This window comes from Mirounga leonina, unplaced genomic scaffold (genome assembly GCF_011800145.1).
Source record: "Mirounga leonina isolate KUSES-001 unplaced genomic scaffold, KU_Mleo_1.0 Mir_82, whole genome shotgun sequence".
NCBI classification, from domain to species: Eukaryota; Metazoa; Chordata; class Mammalia; order Carnivora; family Phocidae; genus Mirounga; species Mirounga leonina.
The window spans coordinates 2,790,237-2,803,086 of record NW_023270825.1 but is presented as its reverse complement, the minus strand read 5'-3'; the positions used below and the strand labels follow the sequence as shown (position 1 = coordinate 2,803,086).

Genomic DNA, 12,850 nt, shown 5'->3' with positions numbered 1-12,850 from the left:
CAGGACCCTGGGATCATGACCTGGGCTGAAGGCAGATGCTTAACCAACTGAGCCACCCAGGCACCCTATTAAGGGCTTTATAATATTTCTGTGTTTACTGTAGCCTTTAATTCCAGAGAGCTCGTGATAAAAAATTATGCACTTATTTATTCCAACTTAACCTTTTAGCATTTTAAAAAAGAAGAGCCTGGAGGAGAACCAGACAAAGACGTGTATAATTTGATTGTAGCAAGATAGAAGTATTTAGATACCAAAATTGTTTCTGAGTTCTTTGATTTATAGAGGACAGACTTGTCATTTGAGAATTCTTTTTTTTTTTTTAAAGATTTTATTTATTTATTTGACAGAGAGAGACATAGCGAGAGAGGGAACACAAGCAGGGGGAGGAGGAGAGGGAGAAGCAGGCTTCCCAGCGGAGCAGGGAGCCCGATGCGGGGCTCAATCCCAGGACCCTGGGATCACAACCTGAGCCAAAGGCAGACGCTTAATGACTGAGCCACCCAGGTGCCCCTCATTTGAGAATTCTTAAATGTTGAAGTAATTAATGGGATAATATTGTGAGGTGGAAAAATGTGCTTTAGCTTTTGATCGCTTTATACTTCTGATAACTTACGGTGTCTCTAAAATGTAGGCCTTGGGCGCCTGGGTGGCTCAGTCAGTTGAGCGACTTTCGGCTCAGGTCATGATCCCAGGGTCCTGGGATCGAGTCCCACATCGGGCTCCCTGCTCTGCGGGGAGCCTGCTTCTCCCTCTCCCACTCCCCCTGCTTGTGTTCCCTCTCTCGCTGTGTCTCTCTCTGTCAAATAAATAAATAAAATCTTTAAAAAAATTAAAAAATAAAAAAAATAAAATGTAGGCCTTGTATATAACAGTTAACATAATGGGTTCTGGAATCTGCTGCTCATGGGTGAGATCTTGGGCAGTTTACTTCCTCTCTCTATGCCTTAATTTTCCAATCTGTAAAATGGGAATAGTGCTTCAGAGGGTTGTTAGGAAGATTAAATGAGCTAACACAGGTAAAAGTGCATAGTACTTGCTACATAGTTAAGTACACATGTTAGTTTATAACAGTAGTAATAATATTATACTAGTAATGCCGTTCAGATTGATTTACATTTCCTTCAGAATGCCCAAAATAAGAAGCCAAAAATTTGGAGTCACAAAATGATTTTTGATTCATAACCTAAATTTAACACCCAGGTTAAGTTTATGGATACATAGCTTCACAGGATATAGCAAAAGTATAGACGGCCAGTTGGTAAATTTAAGAATAAGAATCTACCAATTTATTATTTATTTATTTATTTATTTATTTATTTATTTATCGAAAAGATTTTATTTGAGAGAGAGACAGAGTACAAGCAGGGGGAGTGGCAGAGGGAGAGGGAGAAGCAGACTCCGCACTGAGCAGGGAGCCTGACACGGGGCTCGATCCCAGGACCCCGAGGTCATGATCTGAGCTGAAGGCAGTTGCGTAACTGATTGAGCCACCCAGGCGCCCATGGATCTATCAATTTTTTTTAAAAAAAGACTTTAAGAGGTAGAGGGCGCCTGGGTGGCTCAGTTGGTTAAGTGACTGCCTTCAGCTCAGGTCATGATCCTGGAGTCCTGGGATCGAATCCCGCATCGGGCTTGTTGCACAGCAGGGAGTCTGCTTCTCCCTCTGACCCTCGGCTTGGGTTGTGATCCCGGGGTCCTGGGATCGAGCCCCACATCGGGCTCCTGGCTCGGCGGGGAGCCTGCTTCTCCCTCTCCCTCTGCCTCTCTCCCTGCTCGTGTTCTCTCTCTCTCTCATTCTCTCTCTCTCAAATAAATAAAATCTTAAAAAAAAAGAGTGCACGAGCTGGGTTGGGGCGGGGAGCAGAGGGAGAGGGACAAGGAGGCTCCGTGCTGAGTGTAGACCCCAGTGCAGGGCTCAGTTTCACGACCCTGAGATCATGGCCTGAGCAGAAATCAAGAGTCAGTGCTTAACCAACTACACCACCCAGGTGCCCCCAGAAATTACCAATTTTTAAAATTTTATTTAATTAAGTTTTTTAAGATTTTATTTACTTGTCAGAGAGAGAGAGTGCAAGTGAGCACAAGCGGGAAGTGGCAGGCAGAGGGAGACCAGGCACCCCTAGAGCAGTGCCTTTTTTTTTTTTTTTAAAGATTTCATTTATTCACTTGAGACACAGAGATAGAGAGAGAGAGAGAGAGCACGAGCCGGGAGAGAGGCAGAGGGAGAGGGAGAAGCAGGCTTCCCGCCGAGCCAGGAGCCCGATGTGGGGCTCGATCCCAGGACCCCGGGATCACGACCCGAGCCGAAGACAGACGCCCAACCATCTGAGCCACCCAGGCGCCCCTAGAGCAGTGCCTTTTTAACAGTTGCTCCTAGTCCTAAGCCACTACAAGAGAAAAGAGGATAACGCATATATAATGTTGCACAAAAAATCCTTTTGCTTTAATTCTCAAGTTTGGGCAGTATTGTTTGTAATTTTTTTTCCCTTTATTTCTAATGTTTTTGGAATTATATCCACTTTTTGGATTAAAATTATTTGTATCTCCTCACATTCTGCAGAGATTAGTCTATTAGCTTTTTCTCATCCCCTTTAACTTTTTGGAATCAAAACTGTTGATATCTGTACATCTGATCAATTTTATATTCTGTATTTAATTCCTTTGACTGCATATACTATGATTTAGCCAATTCCTGTTGATAGACCTTTAAATTTTTCCTGTATTTTAGAACCATAAACAAGCATCTGGTAACAGTCATATCAGTCATGGTTCTCCCAGTGGGGTGTGTGTGTGTGTGTGTGTGTGTAAATTTTCACCAATAGCTTATATACATACTTAATGAAGCAATATGCTGATGCTTTCTATTCTTAATTAAAACAAAAAAAATGATGATTAGGTCCCGGTAAATTAACTTCATAGGTCTGACCTGTAATTTGAAAAACATTGCTATTGTATATATTTTATATCTAGAAATGGATTGTTGGTTTGCAGGGTATCCATACTTCAACTTTATCATATGCTGCCAACTTTCTAAAGTAGTTATGCAAAGGTACATTCTCACTAGTGAATTCTTTCTTCTCCCCCTTCATGGAAGTTGGTAATTTCAATTTCTTTGTAATCCTTCTACTTCCATCAGGTCTGGGTTTATTTTTTAAGGTTTATAACACTTGGCAATCGACTTTAAACAAAGAGAGCAGCTTTAGAGTTAGCACCCTCAGAAGACATCAGTATCAATCCAGAAATTAATGACATTGCTTTGTTTTCATTGTATTTGTATTCTTCAATTCACACACAGCAAAATGGACTGGTTTTTGGTGTACATATTTGTGAGTGTTAAAATAAGCATAGTTCCATACAACCACCACCACAGTTGGGATACAGAACAGTTTCATCTCTTCAAAAAATTACCGTGTATGGTTCTTATTAGCCTTCCTCCTACTTCTGACCCCAGAAACATTGATCTTTTTCCTATCATTATAGTTTCACCTTTCCCAGAATGTCATATAAATGGAATCATATAATATGTAACCTTTGGAGACTTACTTCTTTCGCTGAGTATGATGCATTGGAGATATGGCCATGTATCAGTAGTTTATTTTTATTGCTGTGTAGTATTCCAGCGTATGGATGCTCTACAGTTTGTCCATTTACTCTTTGAAGGACATTTGGGGTTTTTTTCCTCCCGGTTTTCAGTGATTGTGAATAAAGCTGCTGTAAATATTTTGTGCAGGTTTTATTGTGAACATGTCAGTTCTATAGAGTATACATATCTAAGAGTGTAATTATTGGGTCAGTCATTTGTTAAATGTTGAATCTTTAAAAAAAAACTATAGAACTTTTCCTGAGTGACTTTTATCATTTTATTTGGCATTTATATTAGCACTTTATGAAAGTTTCAGATACTCCTCATTCTTGCCAGTGCTTGGTATTGTCCATTTCTTTTTTCTTTATCTTTCAGAAAGAGACAGAAAGAGAGAGCGTGCTGTAGCTGGGGGTTGGAGGGGAGGACAGAGGGAGAGAGAGAATCTTAAGTGGGCTCCACGCCAACATGGGGATGGATCTCACAATCCTGAGATCATGACCTGAGCTGAAATCAAGAGTCAGACACTTAACTGACTGAGCCACCCAGGTGCCCCTATTTCTTTTATTTTAGACATTCTAATAGTATGTGTTGAATTCTCATTATGGCTTTAATTTGCATTTCCCTAATGGCTAATGATCTTGGGCATTTTTTCATGTGCTTACATGCCATCTGTATATTTTCCTCTGGTGAAGTAGTTCAGATCTTTTGCCCATTTTTTAAAAATTGGGTCATTTTCTTACTGCATTTTTGAAGTTCTTTATATACATTCTGGTAACAAGTCCTTTGTCAGATATGTGATTTGCAAATGTTTTCTCACAGTCTGCAAGGGATTCTTAACGATTCCTTTTGCAGAGAGTAAGTTTCAAGGTTTTGATTAAGCCCAGTTTACCATTTTAAACTTTTTTATTTTTTATTTTTATTTTTTTAACGATTTTTTTTTTACAGAGAGAGATAGCAAGAGAGGGAATACAAGCAGGAGGAGTGGGAGAGGGAGAACAGGCTTCCCGCTGAGCAGGAGCCCAATGCAGGGCTCGATCCCAGGACCCTGGGATCATGACCTGAGCCGAAGACAGAGGCTTAACAACTGAGCCACCCAGGCACCCGTAAATTTTTTTTAAAAAAGATTTTATTTTTTTTGAAAGAGAGAAATCACAAGCAGGTGGGAAGGGCAGTGGGCAGGGGCAGAGGGAGAGGGACAAGCCGACTCTCTTCGATGTGGGCCTCAATCCCAGGACTCCAGGATCGTGACCTGAGCGGAAGGCAGACGATTACCTGACTGAGCCACCCAGGCGCCCCATTTTTAAACTTTTATAGATTACACTTCAGGTGTCATATCTAAGAACTCTTCCTAAGCCAAGTTCACGAAGATTTTCTCATTATTTATTTATTTATTTATTTTTTATTTAATTAATTTTATTTATTTATTTGACAGAGAGAGGGATCACAGTAGGCTGAACAGCAGGCAGGAGAGGGAGAAGCAGGCTCTCTGCTGAGCACGGAGCCTGACTCAGGACCCTGAGATCATGACCTGAGCTGAAGGCAGATGCTCAACGAACTGAGCCACCCAGGCGCCCAGATTTTCTCATTTTTTTAAAAAAAAATTTACTGTTAGGTTTTACTTTTATCTATGAGATTCATTTTGAATAAAATTTTTATAAGGTGTTGAGGTATAGTTCGAGGTTCACCTTTTCTTTTCTTTTCTCTTTGCATGTGGAGATCCAATTGTGAAAATCCCCTTTATTAAAAGGGTATGGAATTGAATGCTTTCTCCATTGAATTGGTTTTGCACCCGATCACAGATCATTTGACCATATTTATATGAGTGTTTCTGAACTGCCTCCTGTTCCATTGATGTGTGTATGTTTTTTTGCCAATACCACACTGTCTTGATGACTGTTCCTTTATACAGTAAGACTTAGAGTTGTGTGCAACTTCCAACTTTGACCTGACAATTCTGGCCTCCCCTTTTACTCGATCTGTCTATCCTTTTGTTTTATATCAATGTGGACTCGCAGATTGTTATTTTATTGCTGTCATTTAAGTTTCTGCTTATGTTGTAGATTTGGCCAGGGGGAGACATATCCCATCATTCTTTGAACACTTCTTACCTTCTGGCATAACAAGATGTTCTGGGGTCCTCTTGTCCATTTCCTGTCCTAGTCCTGGAATCAACCATTTCTCCAAGGAGACCTAGTTTCTTTTATAAGAGAATGGTATTTAGAATCAAGATCTGGGAGCTAGATGTGCACATTATTGCTGGGTTGCAGCAAGACCCTCTCAGTGGACATTGAAAACTATGAGTTTGTACTGTTAACATCCAATCCTGTCCAGCACTACAGAATTCTTTCTAACCCCCCCTTTATTTGTAACTCTTTCACTCAGCATAATTACTTTGAGATTCATTCGTATGTTTAAATAGTTCATTTTTTTTTTTAAGAGAAAAGTTGCCAAGAAAAATTACTCCATTGAGTGGTATGTCACAATTTTAAGAAATTGCTAGACTTTCCCCCCCACAGCGGTGGTACCATTTTACATTCCAACCAGCAGTGCACTAGAGTTCTAGTTCCTCCACATTATTGCCAAACCTTGATATTGTCTGTCTTCTTAATTTTATACTCTTAATAGGTTTGTTTTGAAATCTTGGATGTTTTTAATTTGCCTTTCTAGATTGACTAATTTGCATAGTTTTCTATTCCATGTACTTATTTGCTGTTCTTATGCCTTCTTTGGAGGCATGTTTATTCAAATTTTTTGCCCAATTTTTTTTTTTTAACAGTATCATTATTTTTTTTTTTTTTTAAGATTTTATTTATTTATTTGAGAGAGAGAGAGAGAACACATGAGAGGGGGGAGGGTCAGAGGGAGAAGCAGGCTCCCTGCCGAACAGGGAGCCCGATGCGGGACTCGATCCAGGGACTCCAGGATCATGACCTGAGCTGAAGGCAGTCGCTTAACCAACTGAGCCACCCAGGCGCCCAGTATCATTATTTCTTAATGTTGAGTTTTGAGGGTTCTTTATAGATTCTGGCTTTATCAGATATGTGATTTGTAATTTCTCAGTCTTTGGCTTGGCTTTTTGTTTCCTTAAAAGGGTCGTTTGAAGAGCGGAAGTTCTTACTTTGGATGAAGTCCAGTTTGTGGATTTTTTTCTTTTATGGATTGTGCTTTTGGTGTTTTATGTAAGATCTTTTTCCACCTAAGTTCAAAAAGGTCTTTTTAAAACTTTATGCATTTATTTATTATTTTTTTTAAAGATTTTATTTATTTGACAGAGTGAACAAGCAGGGAGAGGGAGAAGCAGGCTCCCCAAAGGTCAGGGAGCCCGATGCGGGGCTTGTTCCCAGGAGCCTGAGATCATGACCCAAGCCAAAGGCAGATGCTTAACCGACTGAGCCACCCAGGTGCCCCAAAAAGGTCTTTTTTTTTTTTTTTTAATTTATTTATTTATATTAGAGAGCACATGTGCGTGAGCAGGGGGAGTGGCAGAGGAGAGAGAGAATCTCAGGCAGGTCCCCTGCTGAGCGAGGAGCCCCACACAGGGCTTGATCTCACGACCCTAAGATCATGACCTGAGTGGAAATCAGGAGTCAGATGCTTAACCAATGAGCTCCTCAGGTGCCCCAAAAAAGGTTTTTTCATGTTTTCCTCTAGCAGTTTCTTAACTTCTGGTTTTACATTTAGTTCTGTCATCAGTTTTGAGTTAATTTTTATATACTTGTATATGTAAAATATGGACCCATGTTAACTTTTTTAAATATGAGTGTCCATTTGTTCCTGCATCATTTGTTAAAAAGATTCTTTTTCTCCATTGAATTTTGCCTTTGTGCCTTTGTGGATAATCAGTTGATGCTGTATGTGTGGTTCTGTTTTTGGACTCCATTATATTAATTTATTTCCCTGTATGCCAGTACAACACTGTCTTGATTACTGAATCTTTATAACTAGTTTTGATTCAGGTAGATCTTCCAGTTTTGTTCCTTTTCAAAGTTATTTTGGCTGTTTAGGTACTTTGTGCTCCTGTATGACTTTCAGAATGTTTTTCAGATCCCTAAAGGGAATAGGGATATGAAAGGGATATTCTTTAGTTTTGATTTTTATTAACTTTTATTAACTTTATTAACTCCTGAAAGAGGTATTCTTTAATTTTGATTTTTATTAACTATTTTCGTTTTTACTTTTCCTTTTTTTACTACTGATCTTGTTTCCTGCAACTTCGTTAAACTCATTTGTTCTAGTAACTTTTTGTAGATTTTCTACACAGATGATCATGTTGTCTGTGAATAAGACATTTTTAATTCTGCCTTTTCAATGTGTATTCCCTTTATTTCTGTTTTGACTTTTGATTTTTTTTTTAAGATTTATTTATTTATTTATTTGACAGAGAGAGAGAGAGAGAGAGACAGCGAGAGAGGGAACACAAGCAGGGGGAGTGGGAGAGGGAGAAGCAGGCTCTCCGCTGAGCAGGGAGCCCAATGCAGGACTCCATCCCAGGACCCTGGGATCATGACCTGAACCGAAGACAGACGCTTAACGACTGAGCCACCCAGGCGCCCCGTTGACTTTTGAGTTTTAATTTGAAATACAGCAAGGTTGTATATCGTGTGGGGTCCTCCCCACATACATCTTTGTTGATTTTATTTTATTTTTACATTATGTGTAGCAGTAACATTTTTCTGAAAGTCAGAATTATTTCCTATTCCTGTCTCTCCATCATTTACACCCCATTCCCACCTTGCCAGATTCATCGTGTTCACACTGTGGGTCTTTCCCTTCCACCATCCCATTATTTTCCTTAAAGTAACTGCCCCCTAGATTTTGCCAAAAATCTCTTTCTTTGTAAAACCTAGAACACATTGATAGATATGGCGGTTTCATAGAAGCAGGAATTCTTAAACCAGGCTTTATGAGCCTTTGGCTCAGATCATGATCCCAGGGTCCTGGGATCGAGCCCCGCGTCAGGCTCCCTGCTCAGCTGAGAGTCTGCTTCTCCCTCTGCCTCTGCCTCTCCCCTTCTACCTGCTCAGGAGCACGTGCGGGCATGCTCTCTCTCACACGCGCGGGCATGCTCTCTCTCACACGCGCGCTCTTGCTCGCTCTCTTTCAAATAAATAAAATCTTAAAAAAAGGAAAAAGAAAAAACAAAGGTAAGAAAGCATACCTTTGGAAGTTTGGAATGAGTGAGTTTGGGCCTAACCAGTGTAAAAGGCGTGTTAGTGAGCCTCTTATGTCTTGAATCCTTTGTACCTTTTGAAGATAACATTTAAATGTCTCTGATGTAGTATATGACTGTTGTTTGTGGTTAATCCAGTTATACATGTCAACTCAACACATGCCACTTATAAACCTTGGCCTACTATTTTGTATCATAGATTTTTAAGAATTTGAATGCATTTAAGAAGTTTGCTTTCAGGGGCTCCTGGGTGGCTCAGTCAGTTAAACGCCTGCCTTCAGCTCAGGTCATGATCCCGGGGTCCTGGGATCGAACGTCAGAACTTCACGTCGGGCTGTCTGCCCAGCAGGGAGCCTGCTTCTCCTACTCCGCCTGCTGCTCCCCCCGCATGTGCATGCTCTCTCTCTCATAAATAAAATCTTTAAAAATAAAAGTTTGCTTTAAGATTATTTTTAATGGTTATTCTTTTTTTTTTTGTAATTTTTTTTTTTAAGGATTTTATTTATTTATTTGACAGAGAGAGACATAGCGAGAGGGGAACACAAGCAGAGGGAGTGGGCGAGGGAGTGAGCAGGGAGCCCGATATGGGGCTCGATCCCAGGACCCTGGGATCATGACCTGAGCCAAAGGCAGACGCTTAACGACTGAGCCACCCAGGCGCCCCAGTGGTTATTCTTTAATAAAGTTGTTAAAAGAATCTTTGGATTCCTGTTGTCAAGTCCCTAAAAAGTTATTCTGGCAGAGAAGGGTAAAGGTATTCAAAGCACACATGAAATACACATATTTTAAAAGAATCTTTGAAGTTTCCCTTTTGGATGTCCCATGTCTGAAAGCAGAGCATCCTAGTAAATAGTGCTTAAACGTACTGTAGCCATTCTGCCTGAGTTCAGTCCTGACTCCTCCTTGTTCTAGTAAATGACCTGTTTCATTTCCTCACCTAGCAAATGAGAATAATAAACCTGTCTGTTAATAGTAAAGGGCTTGGAAGTAGATACATTTTGGCAGACTCCAAGGCCACCCTCACCCTATGATGGTAATTGTGCAGGTTCCACTGGGGCAGATTTTAGTTAAAGGTGGGTAATGTCACCATATTGTGAGGAATAAAAGACCAGAATGGTGCTGTTACTCATTGCTTATTATGTCTGTTAAATTATAATAAGAATGTTCTTTTTTATTTCTCCCAAGCCAAACTAGCAAGACGCAGTCAAGAACGAGACAATCTTGGCATGCTGGTCTGGTCACCTAATCAGAATCTATCAGAAGCAAAACGTAAGTTTTAAAGGACTTTTATTTCCCCCCTTTCTTATTTAATGCAAAGTTTTAAAGTCACTTTTGTAGCTAAAAGTCCCTATACATGTTACTTTTTTTTTCAAATTAAATGTGCATTTCTTTACTGTGGCCTGTCATAAGGACTTAAAGATTCTTAACCAGTGGTTTCATAATCTACTTTTTTCAAAATGCTGGAGTTACTAGGAGGAAAAGCTTAGAGTGGAAGAAAATTATAATGCAGTGTAAAGTTCCATCAGCTGGGAATTGATAGATTTATAAATTTCTAATTGAAGGGTTACAAAGGGCAAATATATGTTATTGGAAACAGGCTTTATTTATACTGTAAGGCTTCAGCCTAGCTAGAAGGAGAACTGTTGAATTGATTCTGTTTTATGAGTTTAAAGTTGTATTAGGATGAATACTCTGAGCTACTTTGAATCTTATTTTGAGGGGATAGGGGCCCTTTAGCTATTAGTAATATTACTTGTATATTCAGAGTTCACTTTTTCAGCTTTTATATTCGCTCTGCTCACATGATACCAGCAAAATTAATTTTAGTCTTTGGCATTTTCAAAGTTTTTATTTTCTTCATAACTTAAGAAAAACTAAATCTCCTTTTGGAGAATTTTTCAGTGGGGGTTCATGTATGGAATTTATGGGGATTTGTGAACTTAGAAATCACATGCAAAGTTTTTTTTGGTGTATGTGTTTGTTTTTCTGGATTTTCAAAGGGGTCTTTGACAAAAATAGGTTAAGAATCAATGCTCTAAAAAAGGGTAGGTCTTGGAAAGCCACCAGTGGTAAATGTTATCAGGAAACTGTTTGTGAGTAAAGGCTCAGATTTTTAGGCTTTGATCAGGATTTCCCAATGTGTGTTTTCATGAGAGGATACATATTAAATATTCTCCTCTTGTATATTCAGTATCCATGTTAGCACATTGAAGGTGCAAAGAGCTCATATGGTAAAGAAACAGGTTTAATTTTGATCAGGAAAGATTCTTTTTTTGTACAGTCTCCTCCATGGAACACGGAAAATTCATCTACTCTTAATGCTGAATTTAGCAGTAATAAAATAATCTCAGTCTAATCTGATTTTAAGAGTATCTTAATTTTGCCTCTATCAGGCTGCTGCTTAATGAGTTTATAATGAAGAACAGAATAGCAAAAGGAAGTGTATTGGCATTTCTGATGTCTTCACTATGCTGGGAGAGACCTTTTAAGTATTTCTGGCGTGTTTATTTCCCCTTTGAGTACTTGCATTAACTTACAAAAGCAATCTATTCCTTTTTTGAACATACTCTTTTTAACAGAAAGCTGAAAATCTGCCTCCCTGTAATTTTTAAAGCTTTACTTTCCTGAACTCTGCTAAATAGGTTTGCTTTCTGACAAGTCTTTCAGATGTTCAGGCTTCCCTCAGTCCAAGTTAAACCTGCCTGGTTGTTTCAGGTGTTTTTCAGATGGTTTGGTTTTTGGATCTCTCTCTTGCACTACCGGTATGTTCCAGTTGGGTCAGACTGTCCATATGAAATGATGGTGCCCAGAACCGAATATGCAGAATCATGAGCACTCGTTGAATCTTTATGCCAAGCCCTGCACTAAAATGCATTCACTCTTCCCAGACAGCCAAGAGGAGATTTTTGTCCCCATTTTACAGATGGCATTCCACAGTTCAAAGGTTTGTGAAACTGACACAGATCATAAGTGGCGAAGCCAATAGCAATGTCCAGGTTTGCTGATTTCACCCTGATTCATGCTCTGAGTGCCTCTCTTTGGGAGAACTCATTAGCTGTCAGTGTTCTGTATTTCTGCTGTGATCTTCTGTTCCTACAGCTCACAGTCGATCAGTGCCCTTCGTGATTGTATTACCTGTTGACATCTGTGGAGTCAGAATTTAATTTTGATATTCTCTTATTTTTCCTAGACCTAGAAGAAAAGAGCAGAATATGAGAAGTTAGTTGATTTTTAAACAATGGCATTGCCTAAAATAAACTTGCAGTTTTAATGTTAGCCTTTAAAACTTGAGACTTTTAAAACCAATATGGAAGTAACATTGCTATATTGTTGAGAGTTCAGAAGATACAGGAACTTAAAAAGAAGGAACAGCTCACACATTAGTCCATTACCCAGAGATAACCGTTGTAAACGTTTTGGGATTTTTCCCTGTCCTCTTTTTTTCCTCTTGTGTGCATATTTATATAAGTGAGATGATGTAGGTGTGTATATGTGTGTGTATTGTTTTCCTGATACTGACCTAAGCATTTCCCACATTGTTAAATAACCATGTACATCATATGGGTGGATCCATGTGTTTATTAACCTTCTTCTATTGAAAATTTATGTTGTTTCTGCTTGTTGGCTGTTGTAAAAGAAGCTATAGTGAAAAACTGAATCCTAGAGCTTTGTCCTCTTTTGTTTTTTGTTTTTATTGTGTTTTTAGTCTTTTCTTAAGTAGAGCTCTAGGAATGGAGTGTGGATTATTGGGAACTTGCTCAACTGCTCAGGGGTAAGGACGTAAACATAATGCAGTGTCCTGACATGAGTTAGGTTCCGCTTAGTAGGCTTCCGTTTATGGAGCTTTGTAAATCACACAGTTCGTGACTAGTAGTCTAATCACAGTTAGGCATTACAGTGTGATTATAGTATGAATGCGGACAGGGGTACACAATTTTTTCCATTTGCACACCTACCATTTCCCCCTCAACTCCCTTGCCCACGGTATATGGGCAAAAAAGAAACCTTTTCTTCTTGCCGTTCTTTATTTTCAAAGAATGTGTAAGTCTTGGTTGTCACCATACATCTGTCACCATACAACACCATGGCAGTACCAC

At 39.4% G+C, this 12,850-nt stretch overlaps 1 protein-coding gene across 1 annotated transcript in view; it reads left to right on the top strand.

The window, feature by feature from the left end:
- RCOR1 (REST corepressor 1) overlaps positions 1-12,850 on the top strand; it is a 114,605-nt gene that overhangs the window by 61,768 nt on the left and 39,987 nt on the right. Inside the window, exon 2 of the mRNA XM_034992790.1 lies at positions 9,939-10,022. Coding sequence (XP_034848681.1) covers positions 9,939-10,022 — 84 coding nt within the window. The remainder of the gene's footprint in view (positions 1-9,938; positions 10,023-12,850) is intronic.